At 51.8% G+C, this 20799-nt stretch overlaps 1 protein-coding gene across 7 annotated transcripts in view; it reads right to left on the reverse strand.

The window, feature by feature from the left end:
* The window catches only part of CLEC16A (C-type lectin domain containing 16A), a 215440-nt gene that overhangs the window by 19651 nt on the left and 174990 nt on the right, over nucleotides 1–20799 (reverse strand). The window contains exon 22 of one of the 7 annotated variants that reach the window (XM_058570057.1): nucleotides 3444–3604. The exons of the other annotated variants lie outside the window; for them this stretch is intronic. Coding sequence (XP_058426040.1) covers nucleotides 3591–3604 — 14 coding nt within the window. The 3' untranslated portion in view covers nucleotides 3444–3590. Of the gene's footprint in view, nucleotides 1–3443; nucleotides 3605–20799 lie in introns of those variants that run through there. 7 annotated transcript variants of the gene reach the window in all.

The following is a 20799-nucleotide window of genomic DNA, read 5'->3' on the forward strand; positions in this document are numbered from 1 at the left end:
GTTTCTGATATCGTGAGCTGTCTCTCATTACCTATTCTCCCCTTCATCTGCAGTTACAGAACCTGGCATAGGCATGGCCATGTGACTAAGTTGTGGCCAACGAGATAGAAATGAAAGTGGCATGCTGGATTTTCAGGAAGGCTTCTTAAAGGGAAAGAGGTGTGTCTTCCTCCATTCTGCTTCCTGAAACATGGATGTGATGGCTGGAACTCCAGCAGCTATCTTGGACCACAAAGATTAATCATGTATTAGGGATGGCAGAGCATTGAGCATTGAGCTTGGGTTTCTGATGCCTTTGTGGAGCCCTTGACTACTTGAGAGGGAAATAAACTTCTCTTCTTGGTTTTTCTTTATTATGTAGTTGAACCTACTCTTAAATGACAGTTGCAAAAAAACTTTGTTAATGCAGGGATGTGAGCTGAGCTCCGTAGGTACAAGGGACTGGCTGGCCCCAGTGCTTGCGGTGTTGGGAAAGCTGCCCTGTACTTCCTGGGGGAAATCTGGGAGTGGTGGAGTGAGGAGAAAGAGGGGAAGGGGCAATTGAGATGGGGGAGGTGACCTTCCCCAAGACCCCCCAGATCTTTAGGAAATGCTCCTTCAGCTTTTTCCTTCTGTGGTGCAAGTGGACTTTTTTGGTGGAAACCAGTCAAGGGACTGAGTTTCCGCCTGGGTTCACACCAGGCCACACAGAGATTATGCAAGAGGGCCAAGACCTGGAAACAGTGGAACCACGAGAGACTAAAGGGTGGAAGGCTTGCATGTGTGCAGGCTAGAGAACTGGGGGTTTGAGCCAAAGGTTTCCTAAATCTCTGAGGTGCAGAGAGGCCCCAGCTGACCCCTGTGGTCTGCCCAGAGCTTGTGCTGTTCTGCACACTGTAATTACTCCAAGGATATTGGTTACGTGACTGAAGTGTAACTATTTCAGGTTAAAAACTGAAAGATGTGAAAACTACCTGAGCACGTGGGGGATTCCATAGGGACCTTGTACAGAGCTGAAGTGGAAGGAATCCAGTGGGCTTGGAGTTCACCCCAGGGATTCTGCTCTCTGCTAAACAGCACTAATCTCACCCTAGAGCCTCATCTCCTACAGAAGCTCTTACGTATCAGTGGCTTTCAGGAATTTGAGGTGGCTTATATTTTAAAACCCAAACCCAGGTGCCACAGATACTAAAGACTGAAAGCCACTAAAACACAGACTAGATGATGAGAGTCCAACAAGAAAAGGTGATGGAAAGTGACAAGTTACACCAGAATGACATCCAGCTATGGGAGGCTGACATCACCACTAGCTCTGCGCTTCCTGGGAGCCGAGACCTCAAGCGAAACTGTCCCAGGGGTCCCAGCTCTCATGACATACCAGTTCACGGGCAAGGCTCCCATCCCACTCCACTTCGGGGGCAATGTTCCTGAAGGCAGCTTCCTGGAAGATACAGCTGCCTGACTGGAGATGGGGCCTCATTCTGGACAGATAATGCCATATCACAGCGTTCTGCAAACTTTTTTTCCCAACAGTGAACCTCTAATTTATACACAAGACGCAGATGTTGCCGCCCCGGCTGCATGGTGCCTCACCAAGGGTGGGCTTCCCATGTCTTTTCCAGACACCTCTGCAGACGCTACCTTTCAAGATCACACACACGGCCAGCGGGTACCTCAAAGGCTCGAGTGAGGGGCTGTGAACTCGAGGATGAGGGCCGATGGGTAACGTGGGTGATTGAGCAGCGGCTAGGGTAGCAGGCTGACCATCCTCCCCATCTGCCTTCTGCTTTCCCTCATTTGATTGCAACTCGGGCAATAATAAACACGGTACCGGGACATTCAGCCTGTGCGAGTGAGCGATAGGGACTGGCGGAGACTGGAAAAAACTGGGAAGTGCGGCTCCCTAGCCTCCCCTGACTCTGCCGCCTGAGCACCCGGGCCTTAGTGTGGCCATGGTTTCCCGTTCTTGAGGAGAAGCTGGATACCTGGATTTCTACGTAAAGCCTCCTGATTCTTAAAATTGTTGACGACATAATTCACATTCCCTTTCTAAACGAGAAGCAGGTAACCCCAAGCAAGCCAAACCAAGCGTGTCTCCCGTCCGTGTGGCCCATCAGCGCACAGCCTCTGCTCCAGGTGAGACCCGGGGACCACACGTCGAGGCCACCTTGTCCAAGCTCCTGACCTGCATGGCTCTGAGTCTGAAGCACACGACCCGAAGCCATTTCAGTCTCAGACAGATGTGCTTCCAAGAAGACCAGTTTTCCAGAGACCTCTTTTAGGAAAAAGCTCTAAGATTTGGAGGGGAAAGCCCTCTGTCCTAAGAAAAACCGACATTCATTCTTGCTTGTTCCACACTGAAAAGCATAAAACGAAACCTGCGAGGGCTGATTCGGGAGAAGCAACCCACGTATTTTCCAACAGTCCCGACTTGAATGAGGACCGCGGGGCGAGGGGCCCCCAGCCTGCCTTTCATTAGCAAATTCATGCCGCCCCAGTGCAGCTCAGGTTTCCACCATGCAGTGCGCATATTTTCGCACCAGCCCTCAGCCCTCGATGCTGGGAAACAGTAAAAAATCAATTGGCCTAGTGACCTCGTGCACAAAACCCAAGACAGCAAGTGCAGCATGCCTTCTCTCTCCCTTCCCCGGCTCCTTCCGCCGCTCTGCCCTTTCCCCTCCAGCGCAGCCTGCCAGGTCCCTGGGGGGAGGCAGGAGGGGCTGGGGGGAGGCTGGGACTTGGGCCTGCTGGTGGCTCGGGAGAGTCTGCAGCTCACAGGTCTCTAGGTGACTCAGAGCTTTCTCATCCACACTTCTGACTGGAGAGACTGGCTCTGAAGCCCACCTCCCAGCAAGATGAGAGCCACGCCCGAGGGCAGTGGGGGCCGGGAGCCATCGAGTGCGGGGCCACGCCAGAAGCCAAATTACCCGCACTGTTCAAAGAACATGTGTGGGGGCCGAGGGAGCAGGGCTCAGATTCAAGTCCAACAACGGTGCATCTGCAATGGGCCAGGTGAGGCCTGGGTGCCCACCAGGACTCCTCTGGGGAATTCGCACAAAAATGAAGGAACCTACCGACACGGGTGCAGGGTTCAGAATGGCAGGGACTCTGCAGGCCAGCAGGACCCTGGAGGTCCCTTGCAGTCCCCTCTCTCACTGCTAGGACTCTGAGGTTTGAGTGAAGGTGGAAGACTCAGGTATCTGCAGACACCTTCCTTCCAGTCTCCCTTTGGTGAGCCACACACAGCTGACGGTGTCAGAGTTGTGTGCACAAAACTCTGGGTTTTAGGGACAATCTACGGGCTTCCCTCAGTGGCCACTCTGTGAGTTCTGATTTTCCTTGTGTGCACTTTCTGTCCAGCCAGGGCGCAGATGTGTAAATCAGGCACCTGGGAAGGCGCGTCTCTACCGTCTCTATCCAAGCCTGAGCAACCTCACCACAGGCGACCCCCTACATCACTGACTGGCTGCGCCTCAAAATGCTTGAAGACTTTTATTTCTGGTTTCTTTTAAAGGGATAACATTTCCAACATACAAAAATAGCGGGGAACTTGCAGACTCTTTTAGCCTAGAGCTCTTTATCCATGGATAAATCCTCTTGGATTTTAAGGACTATACTTGAAAACCTGCAGAAAAGAAAAAATGGTCTTTCAGTATCTTGCCTTCTCTTTGTGCCAGCTCTGTCCCAACTTTGCCCCTAAAGTGTTTGTGCTCTCAGGTGAGGCCTGCCTGAGTGGGCTGCCACCCTCGGGAGAGATCCAAGGTCGAGTGGTCCCTGTGGCTGCGGGGGGGTGTCTGGGCTGTGTGCAAGCCAGCACCCTGCTGTGCTCAGCTGTGCTGGCCTCCCTCGGCCCCCTTGGACATGAGCACCTCTCCAGGCACAGAGGGTCGCCAGCCTGCAGAGGTCATGGGGGGACTAGATCTTGAAGAATCTCTTACAGTGGCATAACCTTGCTCTGGACTCTTAAAACTGAAGGTTCCCAGGACTTGGGCTTTGTTCCCAAGGACCAGGTCCCTGCCTCGCCCAGCCTCTGCCCTCTTCCAGTGGAATTACCGTCTGTACATTAGTAAGCAAAGAGCTCCACAACAGTCTCTCAGCAAAGGCATTAGAAAGCCCATCAGTGGCCGTCTGGGCTGCCTCTCTGCTGAGGCAGGAGACAGGGCTGAAAGAGCAGCGAGAGGGAGGCGGGTTAGCCAGTCGTCAGGGAGCGCTTCCAGACACAGAGGGGGGTCAGTGCCCCCTGGCTCCTCTGGCCCCAGGGCCTAAGGGGGCCGAACCTGGAACCACCGGCAGGGCTGGGGCTGGTCAGCTACAGCCCTGCTTGCAAAGGACAACCTCCTGAGGTTCTCATTGGCCCAAGGATCCCTGATTCTTTCTGGCAAGTCTCTCATCTCAATAGCCCTGCTCTGGGCTCTCAGGCCAGAAGCGGGTGAGGACTGACATGTACGCCCTGCCTTGTGTGTTCTACAAGGTGTGGTGTGCAAAAGGGCCAGGGAATTAGTTCTGGTCTTCCTCAAAAGGGGTGTGCACTCGACACATACTTAATACACTCCCAGAACAGAACCGTACATGCGTGGTCCTGGTCCCACTGGTGTGTCTGCCAGGACTCGGGTTCTGCACGGCGGGGTGGTTAATGCCTGCGGCTGGGCTGCATCACAGAAGCCTCTCCCGACGTGTGTTTGAACAGATTAGGGCGAGGCCAGAGCAAAAGATGATGACATTCTATTGCACATCATCCACAAAAAGAACTGGAGGTACCATCTGGAACTATGTGGGTCAGACAGAATCAGGGAGCGTGTGCAAAGCCACACGAAGATCGCGATGGATATCAGCCCTGAACAGCTCAAAAGGCGTAACTGAGGTCGAGTAGATAGGACTCTGCCAACTTCTGTCCTGGCAGACCTGTGGGATGCAGGTACACATGGCTCTGTCATCTGCAAGGGAGGAGCCTTGAGCACAGCAAACACTTGGCTCTGGGCCTGCAGTGCCCACTCCGGGTGCAGAAGACAGGGGTGAAGAGAGTGCCCAGGGGTCCGGCCACCCCATGTGCACGTGTGACCTTGAGGAACCACTTACCCCATAAGCCTGTGCGCTCTCATGTGTGAATGGGTGACAACAGCACCCTCACAGGGCTCATGAGGACTGAACAAGTTGATACAGTCTTAGTGTCCAGTTGGTGCTGTTTTGATTACTTAACTGGCACTTATGGCACCTGGAACTTGGGCCCAATGAGGCAAGATCTGGAGATTTTCATTTTTATAAGTGTCTTCACACACAGGGGATGGGACAGAGGGAATGGCTCAGCTCTTTAGAGAAAACAACACAACACAAAGCAAAATTCTCCCTCATGTTAGCAGTTATGATGGAAGGTTTTAGGAGGTAATAAAGACAGAGCTTTCCTTTTTTTTTGGTGAGGAAGATCAGCCCTGAGCTAACATCTGATGCCAATCCTTTTTTTTTTTTTTTTGCTGAGGAAGACTGGCCCTGAGCTAACATCCCTGCCCATCTTCCTCTACTTTATATGGGAGGCCACCACAGCATGGCTTGACAAGTGGTGTGTCAGTGTGCGCCCGGGATCCGAACCCGTGAACCCCAGGCCACTGCAGTGGAGCGCATGCACTTAACCGCTTGTGCCACCCGGCTGGCCCCAAGACAGAGCTTTTCTGAAGTAACTTTAAACATCTAAGTTTAAGGGATTTATATGAAAACGGTGCATCAGAAAATGGGGTTCTGGGCCGGCCCCGTGGCTTAGCGGTTAAGTGCGTGCGCTCCGCTGCTGGCGGCCCGGGTTTGGATCCTGGGCGCACACCGACGCACCGCTTCTCCCGCCGTGCCGAGGCCGCGTCCCACATACAGCAACTAGAAGGATGTGCAGCTATGACATACAACTATCTACTGGGGCTTTGGGGGAAAAAAATAAATAAATAAAAATTAAAAAAAAAAAAAAAAAGAAAATGGGGTTCTTGTTGTTTTCACCTAGATTCCTAAAATTGCATCTGTTATGATTGGGTTTAAGACGCACATGACTCTTCTGTCTGTTAGTATTTCTCTGCTAGAGAAATGTATTAGGTGGAACCGTATGTAGTCACCCATGTTCAACCAACAGGACCAATGAAGACAGCAATTTCATACAGTTCAACAGAATGTGAATTTGTCCCTCTTCCAGATCTCCACTGGAATAATTCATGGGGGGTGAGGGAGGACACAGCCAGCTGTGTATTCAAACAAGTGGCTTTCCCTAGTTCTCCCTTTCAGTTCTCATCACACCGTGTGTGTGTCTCTGTGTGTGTGTGTGCGTCTCTGTGTATGTGTGTGTCTGTGCACACGTGTGTGTGCTCCTCTCTCCAGCTTACATTCATCTTTTCATTTCTAAAAGGGAGCAGCTTCAACAAAACGCTTGGAAATGATCTGGGCACTTAAGGAGAGGAGTGTGTCTTCCTGATGGAAAATTCCTGAAAAGGGGGCTTACAAGGCCTTGGAGGGGCTTCTTGGGTGGGCTGCAGTGTGACGCGCTTTCCTTTTGTGCTTCCTTGCAAATGCTAAGCTAATGTGTTGGATGCTAGAATCGCCCTGGCTGTTCTGCATTTGTACTTTTGACTTATTTTTTTTAGTATTATTAATATTTCATCATAAAAGTATTGATTTCCTTTAACTAAGAGACTTTAAAGTTTGCTGCATCCTTAAGCATGATTTTATTATGTCTTGGGGCCAAATGTTTTTTCCTATCCCCAAAGGAATGCTTTTCCTTTTATATAATGTGTGTCAAGAAGAAAAAAGGAATTGATTCACAGAATTCTGCACTATAGGCAACTTTTAAGGAACATCTCTTGTAGGTACACTGGATTGACATTTCTTAACTGTGACCACAGGTCTCATTGTTAAGCCTTTTTATCTGTTAGAGGTAAGAACCAAAGCACAAAATTTACATTAACATACGAGATAGCTCCAAGGGAAACTAATGTGGGAAAATTAAGACAACCCTAGACATGACACCAAAGCTTAACGACGCCTTACAAGTGCCAGAGGATTCACATTGTCATCTCTCTTCCTTCCGTTAAGAAAGCCAACTGAAAACAAGAAGAAATACTGTTGGTTTGGAGTTGCCTAGAAAAGGCTCATTTCCCTCCTTATCTAAATTACCAGCGTCAGATGCCAGTTGCAGAGTTAGGGAAAGACGCTCGCTCGGTTTTACAGAACCCATCCAGGAAGCGGGCGGAGGGCAGTAACTGGCAAACCGAACGGAGCGCTCTGAAATGTTTAAATATTGAACATCCTTTCTCCTTCCTCCACATTTATTATTAACTTGGACCCACATCACTGTGTACGTTGACTTCACTTCTTCCCAAGAATCCAAGACACAATGGACAATGCTCGAGCTGGTGAGTGGGGGCGGGGCTGAGATTTGGGTTTCTTTCTTTCACACCCTCGCTGGAAATCCTTTACGGTCAGCCCCACGTTTTTAGAGCCATGAATTCCTGGAAACGTCTCAGCCTTTCAATGACCCTGGCGCCCGAATGCAAATGATTAGTGCCCCAAATATTGACAGACTGGACTTTCTTCCCCTTCCAAACAAGGGGGCAGTGTCAGAGGGAGCCTGCATGAAAGATGCTGTCGCCACCAGACAAGTGAGATTGCGGGAATGTCATTCGGACAGGCGCTCTATTGTTTGGGCCTGTGGTGCCCTCAGCTTTGCCCAGGTAGAAACAACGCCTGTGATGCCATGTGCATGTTACAAGTGTCCAGTTTTAAAAAAAAAGTCTGTCTACAGCCACCAGATATCCTTTGTTCAGTTCCGAGACAACTGGAGAGGGGCTGGCAGGGACCCTGCTCTGACACAGGAAGCTCATCAGATGGCAGCAGCCTAGGCCAGCGGCCAAGAGAACTCAGAGCCTGCACCCGGTGTCACTCCTTGTGAAGATGAACATTGGGATGGGAAATATAAACCTAAAATCTTTCCAGAAAACAAGGCAGCACCTTTTCTTGGGAACAAATAAGGGGAGGTGAGGGGGGACCATTCATTAGGCCCTTGCAGAAACTAGCCGCCCTCCTGTCACAAGGAAAGTCCTTTGGATCTGCAAACAGGATAAGCTGGTTATAAGCATTCGTTTTTCCGGGGCTTTTATCTGTTCAAGTGAAATTGTCCCAAATGGCCAGCCGACAGCTTCCACTTTCCTTTAAAAGACAGTACTACATTTGAGATCGATGTTTTCCCCTGAAACGCCGTCTAAATTTATCCTTCCCTGCATCCGGCCCTCTGCACTAAGCTGGCGGGCAGCGCTGGCCCTCGCCCCGCGGAGTGGAGCGTCTGTCTTCCGACGCCGTCCCTAGCTGGGTGGACTCGAGCACCTAGCCCCGGTCCTTTTGTCTACCAACAAACCCTCAGTTGTTGCACACAAACCCTCGGTTCTCGCAAGGGTTCCTCTGCTGCCTCATTCAGCTTCCTGGTTCTTTACCTGGCCCCAGCTCTCAAAATCCACCCCGAAAAGCAATCAGGCTGGCTGGCTTTGAACGACGGCTCTTGAGAACCCCTCCTGGCCAGCTCCCACCCCCCAAAGCGGCTGAGTGCTCATTACTTGATTGCCTTTCGAAGTACTGGGATGATGTAGGCTGCCATGGGTTTTACAGACTGAACTAAACCAGAGAACTTACTTCTTTCTCCTGGCCTTGCTTGGCAAGCTGCCCTGGGAGTGCGATTTCACTGATTGATTTAATGCCTGATGCCCAGAGAGCCCAGGATTTCTGAAATCTTTATTCGTGGACATGGTTGCAGGAGAACATGCCCTGAAGAGACATTTTGAGCTACGGTTTCTATTTTGCTGTTAACCTGTGGACTCTCTCTCTTTTTGGCAGGAATAAGAAATAAAATGAAAATGAGACTTGATAGAAAGGATGCACACGCCCATTGCTGGCAGGCATGTGCACACACGCTGTAAAGAGAGTTTCGCCTTGAAGTGCCCAGGAGGCTGACATCTCTGGAGAGCCCCAGGGAATTAAAAATACGAGGCCTGGGTATGGCCATTCGGCATCCTCCACTCTGCTTTCTGGAAGGCAACCTGGCAAGGTGCTATCAAGACCCTTAAATACAGGCATTCCCAATGACCCTAAGGAATGGTTTTTAAAGGAATAATCGGGAACATGGACAAAGGTTTCTGTATAAAGGTGTTCATCACAGGGTGACTCATAATGCAGTAGAAATTACTGCATAATGCAGTAGAAAGTAGCCAATATAAGCAGACTGGCTAAGTAAAGTTTAACTAATCCAGACTGTTATGGGTTGAATTCTGTCCCTTGTCTCAATTCTTATGGTGAAGTCCTAACCCCTAGTACCTCAGAATGTGACCTTATTTGGAAATAAGGTCATTCTGCAGACGTAATTAGTTGAGATGAGGTCATTAGGGTGGGCCCTAACCTACATGAGTGTCCTAATAAAAAGGGGGAATCTGGACACAGAGGTGTGCACAGGGACACCACCATGTGACATGAAGGTAGAGACTGGGGTGACGCTCGTACAAGCCAAGGAACAACCAGATTGCCAGCAAACCACCAGAAGCGAGGAGAGAGGCATGACCCCTCCTCATCACCCTCAGAAGGAGCCGACCCTGTGAATCCTGATCTCAGACTTCCGGCCTCCAGAACTGTGAGACAATACATTTCTATTGTTTAAGCCACCCAGTTTGTGTACTTTGTTATGGCAACTGTAACAAACTAATACTCAGACGATGGACTATTATGCAGCCATTAAAAATGAAGTGTAGGAAGAGGTATTCTACAGCACAGGGAAATGCTTCTGACATAATAGCGACATGGTGAAAAATGAAACCCCACAACCCAGCGGTTCTGATCTTGGGCTGCACGTGTGCACAGAGAGGTATATCCAAGGATGCCCACTGCAGTGCTACCTGAGATAGCGAAAACCTGGAAAGGACCAAAACGCCCAGCGAAAGAAACACACATACCCACACTGGAATACTACACAGCTGTGAAAAACAACGAGTGAAATCTGTACACGTTAACACAGAAACATTTTTGATTCATAGTGGTGTCTGAAAATCAGGCTGCAGAAGGGTATATAGAATTAGGATCCTGTTTAGGTTAAAAAAAAAAGGCAGCCCAAATCATAAGACCATTACAGTTCCATAACCTCTTATCCTAAACTCTTGAGGCCAGATGTGTTCTGGAATTTAGAATCTTTAAGAGTTAAAAGGCCATGTGGTGCATACATATATATTCGGTCACACCCTCAGCTGGGTCTAAGGCAGCTAAAACCAAACATATTAAATTTCTGCAGGGAAAAAACATGTACATTCACAATAAATGGCATCTACAACTCCTATAAGTAGCTATAACTAGCTCAGGGCAGGTTTTCGCACCGAGTCATGAAAAATCTTTTGGTTTTCAGCGCTGCCTGGCTTTCAGAATCGTAGAGGAGGGGCTGTGGCTCTGCTCTGTCCATTGGCTGTGGGTACACATACGGAATGCAACTGCACAGAGAATGGTCTGGAAGGAGATAACCCAAACCATGGGGTGTCTGGGAAGGAGCAGTCAAGGGGGACTTAAGTCCCATTTGTCATGTCTGAATTTTTTTTTAATGAAGAATCAACTTGTATTTCTTGGGTAACTAAAAATTAGGGAAAAGAGAGAAAGAGAAAAAACAGAGAAGACACAGAAGAGAATAAACTGAAATACTAATGATGCTTGTTTCTGGGGGTGGGATTGTGGTGATTTCCTCTTCCCGTAGCTTTCCAGCTTCATTGACAATTTCCTACACTCATGTGTTAATGCACACAGATGCACGCAACGGCCTGCAGTCACAGCGGAACAGCTGACTGCTTCCATCCATTCCCGTCATCCTCAGTCCATCCCCAGGCCTTGGCGACCTCGCAGGGCCGCGTCCTGCTGCCCCCTGACTCGCTGTCGCCGCCACCCGGGGTCCCTCCCGCTCCTCCGGCCAGCCGCGTGGCGGGCGCACCTCCACTGCAGTGAAATGCGGCCCCTTCCCGGGCGCGGCTCCCACACTCGCCACTTTGATTCATCATCTCTCTTACTCTCTGTCCTTTATTTTTCTGCCCTCTTTGGCCTCTGATTGCTTCTCGAGAGTTTATCATATTGAACTTTTATCCCTTTCCAGGAAACTCTATTCTTTTTTTCTTCCCTTTCACAATTAATAAATAATCGTGAGAGCACTTCTTTAGAGAGAAGCACATCCTGCCTCCCAAACAGAACTGCGGGAGCGCCTCTCTGGGCCCCTGAGGCCTGTGAAGGGCACGTCACCCGTCACTAGGGGGACAGCATTTTGGTTGTCAGGGCACTTGGGGGAGGGTACCAACGGTGTCCTCACTGTCTGAGCTGCTCTCGAGCCTACAAGACCGCTGAGCTTTCAAGCCATCCCACAGAGAGGCGGCGAGGAGGAGGCGGCGCCGGCCTGGGATCTAGGCACTGAGGAACACCCAGGGGAACGGGCGTGCAGCAGAAAAGTTAGAGCGCGGGCTTTGGAGGCAGACAGACGGGTTCAAACCCCAGCCCCATGCTGCCTGCCTGTGCGGCCTCGAGCCTCGGTTTCCCTGGGTACAGCATGGAGGAAATGATCGCTACCTTCTGCACTGCTGTGAGGATTAAGTGAGGAGGAGGCACACAACCACCCTTAGCACAGGGGCTCACAGGTAGTAACATCACAGGCCAATAATCATTATGAAGTCGTAGCACAGCTCTGCCCATCTATCTCCGGACACCCCTTACCAGCTTCTACCACCCAAAAGAAGCGCACACCAGCCCTGATCACCTCTGAGAAGTAACACGGAGCATTCAGGATTGTATCTGAGAAAAGTCACTGGAGGGAGCTGGACAGAGTGGCTGACTTGCCCAGCACTGGGAAGTGACTTCCGGAGCAACAAGCGGGGACTGTTCACCTGTTTTCTGCCTCAAATCCCCAACCTGAGCTGCTTGCCTCTTGAGAGGTTTTTGACCAATGCGCCCAGCAGTGATTCTACCTACTTTCTTTCCCAGAAGTCATGATTCTGAGGTCAGACCACAATCAACAGAGATTTCTGGAAAGGTATGAAATGCAAACTTATCTCATAATTTACAGGAAAGAAAAGGGAACAGGAGGCTATTTTACCAGCAAGAATAGAGTCTTTTTCTTCAAGGTCAAAAAGAAATGGAAAAAGGCAAATTTTAGGGAGGAAGAAGGGTGCCAGGTGAGTTTGGATTGCATCAAGGTTTCCAAATTATTCCGGAATGTGTTGTGGGTTCCAATTTCTTTTTTTCACATTTGGACTGTTGTAAGGAAAATGTTGCATAAATTGGACTATTTTATGATCAAAGTGGGACATAAATGAGATAGTCTGGTCTTCATAAAAAGATGACAGCTTTGTGACAGTCCAACTAGTTTAGAACTGCTTTTAATATACAATAGCTTTACTGAGATATAATTCACATACTGTACCATCTACCCACGTAAAAGGTGCAATCCAACGATTTGTAGTCTATTCACAGAGTTGTGCAACCATCACTACAATTAAGTTTAGAATGTTTTCGTCCTCCTTATAACTACTTGTGGTTATAACTAGTCACAGGGGTTACAAACACATCTATCCCCAACTGTGCAGAATGAGCCTGTAACCCGGCCTTTTAAAGGAGCTCCCACTCTAGAGTCTGCCATGTGTTCTCCTGCATGTGGCATAAAACACTTCATTCTTCACATGAGGCCCGAGCCCAAGAACCTTCCCTTCCAATGGAATTCATCAGAAAAACGTCCTGGGTCAAATTCCTCCTTCTGCGTTCTCTCTAACGCAGGAGACTCGGGCCATTGTTGGGAGCTCTGGGCTGCACACCTTCCTGGGAACGAGGACCAGGATCTCAGGTCCCATTTACCTGGCCAGGGTGGAAACTGATGACAAAGGGGAGTTCTGTGCCCAGCCAAACTGGTGGCAGATGGCACATGGACAGCAATGTTCTCACTCCTTGGGGATCTGGGCAGGCTGTGGGCCGAGACCTCAATGGCTCTCTGGCTCCGTGGGCTCCTGTCTGGGGTGGACTCCTGCCCAGCTGTGCTCCTCCACCTCCTCCCAGGGCAACATCGCTTCCTCAGAGAAGCCTTCCTGGAGGCCCTGTCCAGGCCAGATCCCTCTGTGTCACACTATCCCAGCTCTTGGCCAGTTCCCCCAGGGCCCTGATCACGGGTGGCAGTTCTGGACTATCTATGGCATCCACAGTGCCTGGGAGCTCCAAAGGGACTGCTCTGCTCAGCTCAGCCCTGAGCCCACAGTGAACAATGTCTAGCACATAAAGGGGGTGTTGAAGATTTGTTGGCTCCATCCATCCATTAATCCCTTTCTCCCCACTTCCCTCCACATCCATCTATCCATCCCTCCTTCCCTCCCTCTACATCCATCCACCCCTCCATCCCTCCCCCCACTATACCCATCCATCCATCCACCCATCCATCCCTCTCCCGCTCTATACCCATCCATCCATCCACCCCTCTCCTCCTCCCTTCCTCTACATCCATCCACCCCTCCTTCCCTCCCTCTACACCTATCCATGCATCACTTTCCAAGCACCACCTATATGCTTCCTGGTACAGCACCAGGAGCTTGGCATTTATCAGTAAAGAAAATACAGTGTCTGCTCTCTTGGAGCTTACAGTTCAATAATGGGGGGCGGGGAGGGCAGACAATGAGGACACAGAAAACGCTGGGAGGGACGAGTGCTGGAAGAGAAGGAAGCAGGCAGGGGAGTGTGGAGTGCTGGGAGAGGCAGGGTTGTGACTCCCACAGGCTGCTCGGGGCAGGCCCCTCTGAGATGGTGAGGTCTGCGGAACATCCCGAAGGCAGTGAGGACAGAGCCATGCAGGTACCCGGGACAAGAGTGTTCCAAGGAGAGGCCACCCAGTGCAGGGGCTCAGCCGGAGGCCCCTGGGGCCGCCTTGGAACGGCCATGGGGACAGTGGGGAGAGGTGAGGCCAGCCTTAGGAAGAGCAGAGGGACCGGCCTGTGTGGGACCTTGGGGGCCACTGTGAAAAATCTGGCTTTCATTCTGAGTGAAATGGGAGCCAGTGATGGATTTAAGCAGAGGATGCACATGATCTGACTTACGCTGGAAAAACATCATTCTAGCTATGGTGCTGAGAACAGACAGAGGGAGAGAAGCAGGGGAACGGATTTTGAAGGCCAAGGTCAGGAGTCAGCAAACAACATCTGCAGGCCAAATCCCCAAATGGGCAACGGGCCTGTTTTTGTAAGTGAAGTTGCAATGGAATGCAGCCGCGCCTGCTCATTTACATACTGGCTGCACCAGCAGAGTCAGACAGTGACAGAGACCACACGGCCCCAAAGCTGAAAATACTTACTATCGGGCCCTGTAAGAAAAGTTAGCCAACCCCTGGCCTCAGATGTGGGGGCAGTGGTGAGAGGGGACTGGACTCTGACTGCTCCCCGGGTAGTGCTGACAGGCTGGGGAGCTCTGGTCCTGGAGGGACCAGTGATTTGGTCCCCTTTGCTCTCTGTGAGGACATTTTTATGACCACCTCTTCTTTCCAGCTAAGTATGGGTCATGGGCTCCCATGGGCATCCCAGCCTGGGGCCAGCCCCTGTGAACGACTGTTTTCCTGCTCCGAGCCTCCCTGTTGAAGCCCACGAGCGCTCCCTTGGGCCCTCCAATGAAGTCCAGGATGGCCAATCCGGTGCAGAAGGTCATTCCCACATGGCCTCACCTCCTGCTGCCTCCCACCCCATACATCTCAGGCCGCCTGCAGGACCCACGTGCACACTGGTTTTCACAGCCTGGGCCCTGCTATCTGCCTGGGTTGCCCCACATTTAACCTGGCCCATCTGTCAAGACCTCCTTCCAGAGCCCTCCTTGCCCTCCAATTCTGGGAGGGCGGGCCTGGGCTCCCACACCATCCCAGTGCAGACCTGACTAAGTAGTGATAGTGGGTTAGGTGTCGTATGCCCAGGACACCATGAACTCCTTGAGAGCAGGGCTTGTCCAGAACCTTCCACCCTCCAGTTCTTGGCAGAGCATGGTGTAGAGCAGTGCTCATAATGGGTTTCCTGAAAGCATGACAAGCCTTGAAGAATGGGCCTCTCCTGAAACTGGGCCTAGGGCACTGACTATATCCTGCTCCCATACCCAGAGCCCCCTGGTACCCCAAACTCACTAAGGAGCAGCTACTCCAATGGAGGAGAGTGCCTGTCTGAGCACGCCCTCAGCTTGCCAAGCTGTCACTCCATCTCCGAGATACAAGGGAGGCAGCTGGTACAGGTGCACGTCAGATCACGGAGAACGGCCCTCAGTCGTGCTGGGCCCCGTGCCGCGCAAGTCCACTGGAAGTGCTCGGCGAACATGTGTGGACTAAAGAAAATGACAAGGAGGCCAGAGCATCTGGTCCCAATTGTCACCTAGAACTCTTTTCTAAAGCCACCTAAGAGAAATTCAGTGAGATTTTTTCATCTCTAATAGTGTTCTTAAGATTGGATGGACATTAGAATGAGCCAGGGAGCTTCAAAAATCACCAATGACCCTCTCCTCACTATGATTTTACTGGGCATGGGCATTGGGCTTTTCAAATGCTCTAAAAGCGGTTCTCGAAATGTGTAGCCAGGCCCGAGGGCCCCAGGGGTAGGCTGGGCCAGCCCTCTAGCTGGAGAAGATCTTACATGTGCTGGGGCTCCATGCTTTCAAAAGGGCCGTGCCTCTGCCCCTGAGCATTGTGAGGGCAGGTCCTGTGGGCCTCTCTGGCTGAGTGAAGGGGTTCTAGTCGACCGACTCCCTGATCACCTAAGCTGGCTGTCCCACGGAAGCCGTGGAGGTATGGGATGTGGAGCGACAAGTCCACCTGCTTGGAGGAACAAAGAGCTGACCTGAAGTTTTTGCGGAGCTGAGCAGGCCCCATTATTCCCAGCAATAGGAGGATGGGGCCACTCCCCAGTCTGAGGCTGGAGGGACACCCCCGGAAGCTAGACAGGGCGCTCGGCCCCTCTGCTCCTCGGGGGATGGTACCACTGTGCCTTGTTTGGATGTGGGTCCTGACCCAGATTCAGGGGTGCGCTTACTCTAAGGTACGTGAAATGAGGTCGGGAGTCAATCAACCAAGCGGTTTGCTGAGACAGTGCCAGGTGCCAGGAACAGGAGACACCTGCAAGGCACGGTTTGGGGCTGAGAAGTAATTAGCCTCCCATGGGCTCGTTAGTTATGGGGTTCTGATGCTTCTGGCAGGCCTCTGAGCCATATCAGTAATAACATAGGGTAGAGAATAAGAGTAAAAAGGAGAACAGAGAGAGAGAGGCTGGCAAGAGCATGCGCCGGGGTCAGGCAGAGGGAGGATGGAACACCGGTGCTCCTGACTCGCTGTGCAAGTCTAGGTAAGTTACTTAACAACCCTGAGCTCAGGAAACCTCAACTGCAAAATGAGCGTACGCCTACCTCTCCCCAGGGGGGTTGTGAAGGTAAGATAATGAGCCCACGGGACACGCTGGGTACAGAGCTTAAAGCACAGCAGGCAGCCCACGGGTGGAAGCCAGGGGAGCCCACCCCGTCTGTGCCGGGCGCTCAGGGAGCCCGCCTCCCGCCAGCGATGGGGAGCTGGCCCCCACCCCTCACTCTGCGTCTCAGCCCCTGCCTGACTCGGGGCCCCACACCTGCTGTCCCCTGCCTGGAACACCTTCTCACCTCCAAGTCCGCTCCAGTGACTCCTGTTCCTACGAGCCCACCCCGCCTACTCAAGAAAGCCTTCCCTGATCCCCACTAGAGAAGGCCAGGTGCCCTGCTTTCAACTAACTATTTACTGGTCCGATTATCTGCATAACGCCTGTCACTCTTAAAAGACCGCAAGCTCCACGCAGCAGGGCCATGAATGTCTGATGTGCTCATGGCTGTCACCCCAAACCCAAGCTCGGTGCCTGGCACACAGCAGATGCTCAAAAAACGTTTGTTGAATAAAGCAATGAAGGAAGAGGTGAACTCCACGGCTCAGCAGAGAAGCCCACCCACCTTTGTGGATCCATGAAGTCAACAAGCTAAAGAAGTCCCCAAACTTGCATCACTGAAGGGCTTAACTATACTCTGGGCAAGCTCTAGAACCTTCCAGAAAGTTTTTAAATTCATCCCAGACTAACAGACCTTAAATCTCCACTGCAGAGGCTCCTATGCTCGCTGGTGCACCAGCATTTTCCGCTGCAGGTCAGTGCCTTATTATTTTTTTAAAGAGTTCTGGCTGAGAGCCAGCCTGAGCTGCAAAAAGTAGGAGAAAAAGCTGTTGATACATCACACCTATTGGGCAAATGTCAATTGGCTTGGGGAAGCCGAGACGACCACTTAGTGCTGCCAGCCAAGCGCAGGCATCTTGGCCTGATTTATCAGCGAGCTCTGACAGGCGTGCTCAGAACAACCTGCTCGGCCCAGTAGTGGAGACGGGAGCTCAGGAGCCACATGCGAGCGGCTGCAGTTGAGATCATGGCGTCCCAGCTTCTAACCACGGCTCCCCCAGGGCAAGGCCAAGAATTTCTTCAAGTCCCAGGCCCTCAGGAGGATCCCTGGACGCAGGACTGAGCACACTGTGGGATGAAATGGCCGAGGAGTGGGTTTCAGCAGCCCCAGGGACCACTGTGTGACCTGGGGCAAGTTACATAACCTCTCTGGGCCTCAGTCTCTTCACTGTTAAGTGGGGATAGTAACAGGACCTTCCTCCCCAGGTTGCTGTGACTCCCCTCCACCCTTGCCATTGTGGAGACACCTAGCCCGATGCTGGCAACACGGTGAGCCTTAGGAAACGCTCCTCTTCAGTGGTGCCCGAGCCATTCAGACATTTCAACCTCAGAAAGGCTGATGGGGGCAGAGTGCAAAGCACACTAATGCTTCCTGGAGGTGTGACCTAGCTGGTCATGTCACCTCTCATGCCTCCATCTCCCCAACTCCCTCCATTCACGGCATCATTGAGATCAAGAATGCGAAACGCTCTGCCAACTCTGAGGTGCTACACGACACGCAGGGACAGCCCCGTTCTCAGGAGGAGATCTGTCACAACCAGGCAAGCTGTACCCAAACCCCTCACTGACCACGGTTGCCAAGAGGGCAACCCCATCCTGCCCCGGCTCTTGGCTTCCGGGTGGACCCAACAGCCCCCGCACTGCTATCTCCAATCCACTTCCACCCAGTAGCCACAATCAGCTCAGACGCACACGCCTCAGGCCAGCACTCCCCACTCCGAGTCCAGAGCGCTCAAAACAACATCCACACGCCCTCCCAGGCCTGCCCCTCCCACCTCAGGGACCTGTCCCCTGCCCCCGCCCCCACTCCCTGCCTTCCCGCTGCACGGGTCCTCGAGGTGATCCCCCCCTCGGTGACTGTCCCTCAGTGATCTCTGGCACAGCGGTCACCCCACTTCCATGTCTGCCTCCCTCGTTGGGCTGTGGGCCGCACGAGGGCCTGGAGTGGGGCTGCGGGAGGGGCTCAGCGTGCTCTTGCTGGAAGAACGCATGATGCCTGAGATGGCGCCTCCTCTGGTGGCTACAGCAGGGCAGGTGCCCCGAAGTCCCCTTGCCTGGCAGAGCCTGAGAGCACCGGCTGGAATACTTGTGCGTGCCCTGTGGAGTGGCCTGGAGGAGCTGGGCCAGCTGCCCTGCCAGGGGCTTGAGCCCTGGACACAAGGTTGGAACGCTGGCCTGCCAACCCTGAGCTGGCTACTCTGCCCCCGAGCTAGAGGGCAGGCTGCTCTTACCCTCTGGGCCCCGGATCCCTCCTCCTCAACGGCAGGGACTGTGACATACTGGGACTGCGTGAGGCACCTACTGAGTGCTGCCCTGTGAGGCAGGTCTTCTCCTCAGACCCATTTTGCAGAAGAGGAACGTCCCCAGGGGACGTACAGAACTTCCCGGCACTACACAGTTGTCAGTGGGTAGGTGCCGACTTAAAGCCAGATGGGCCAACTCCAGGGCGTGTGCCCCTAACCTCCTCATGGCAGTGGGTCCCTAGCAGGGATGTGGCACGGTTTAAACAGCACAGTGGCACGCTTCTGGCACACAGCAGATGCCCAAGTGCTGGTAGCTTTTAAGCTGCTGGAGGTCAGCAGCTTCCTGTGGTGTCTAGGCCAGCACAAAGGGCCCCTGCTGCCCCAGTGGAGAAAGGAGTCCATAGGGGGTGGTTTCTGTATTTGCTCTCTGCTGAGGGTGGAGTGAAGAGGTCACCGAGAGGGGACGGTGAGCAGGCTGTGGCCTCCACCAGGCCCGGCCACTGTTGCAGGACGCTAGAATGCTGCTCTGAGCCGGTGGACATCACGCTGGAAATCTGGCAAAAAAAAAGCATTTTTCCAAAACGCCCAAGATTTTATAAATGTCAACTATTTTAGAACATTCTCCAGGTTACTAAGGGGAGGGGGTGACTGGGGGAGGCTCATTCCATCAATACCGACTTTTCCAGCCACCAGGCCGTCCCAATGATTTATGAGGACCTGCTCAATCCAAGAGGCTGGAGTGTGTGTGGGATCCAGCATCTGAGGCCCAACTGTCGGCCTGTCAAGTCGACACGCTCAGAAAGCCATGACAAAGGGCGGCTTTACCTCAGATGCTCCACAGCACCTTCAAGTCAACTTAGCAGGAAAGGAAAGCACATTGGTTAGGAGACGACCTTTTTCTCAGGAAGCAGGCAGAAGCACTAGAAGGAGCAGGAGTCTAAAATCAGGCTCCCTCTCTGTTGACTCTGGGACCCCAGGCAAGTGACTACTTTCTGAATCTTGCTCGTCCCAGCTGAAAAAGTGGGAGTAGTAACATGACAATTTTTACATATTTATCTCCTCATTTTATGTAAAGCAACTAGCCCATGCCTAGCACATAGCTGGCATTCAATAAATGAGACTTTTATCCTGGGGCCTTAACAAAATCTGTGGTGCTAGAAGTATACCACATACGCCACACATCTGAATTTTTACCAGCTTGCAAATATTTTGGGAGGACTCATTGCAAATCACAGTCCAAACTTAGTATTTCATACAGTTGAAGCGTCTGCTCCTGAAATCATGTGAGGGGGCGGCTTGCAAGGACTTAAGTTCACAGCAGGCAGCAGCGGAGACAGAGCAAAACAATCCATCAGCCCCAACTTGATGGGCTGTGGAACAGCTTTCTGAGATTACTCTGGGGCTTAAGCAAGCAGACTGTTTAAATGTGAAGAGATGTCACAAAACAGCCATTCCCGTCACACTGGGATAATATTGACTTTCGGCCTTTTGGGAATTTGAGATGTTAAAAAAATAATACTGTGTGTGTTTTTGAACACAAGCACATTTATACAAAATGCCATGGCTGGACAGCCACAAATAAAAGAAGCTATATTTTAGCCATGGGATGCTGGTTGCAGAGAGAAAAGAATCAGAGAAAGTCATAACCTCAGCAGAGATGCCAAAACGTAGGAGTAGAATCCACTGGTGGCTCTGGCATGTCAAGCTCTGACACTCTGTGTGGGATGACAAGCCAAGCCATGGGTGGGCCAACCCCTGGAGACCCCAGACAGCCCCTGGGAACCTTTCCAATTATCATAGCTCCCGAAGGCCTCCTGGACAGGACAATATCCACCAGTAATGAGGATTTTTCTGGTTCAGAAGTTGGGATCATCAAAATGCCCTTGTAGCTAAAGGCACAGAGAATATTCAGAGAGAAAATGAGGCTTCTTGATATTCTGCCTTTAACTAGCCCATTCCGTCTGTCCCCATACTTCATTGGTCACTAAATCCTGTGAGTTCCACAGCCTAGATAGTTCTGGATTCACCCCAGAGAATCCTTGCACAAGGGTGTGTGGAGGCGCTCATCATTTGTGAAGGACAAAAAATTGGCC

The sequence above is a fragment of the Diceros bicornis genome, chromosome 26 (genome assembly GCF_020826845.1).
Source record: "Diceros bicornis minor isolate mBicDic1 chromosome 26, mDicBic1.mat.cur, whole genome shotgun sequence".
Classification (NCBI taxonomy): Eukaryota; Metazoa; Chordata; class Mammalia; order Perissodactyla; family Rhinocerotidae; genus Diceros; species Diceros bicornis.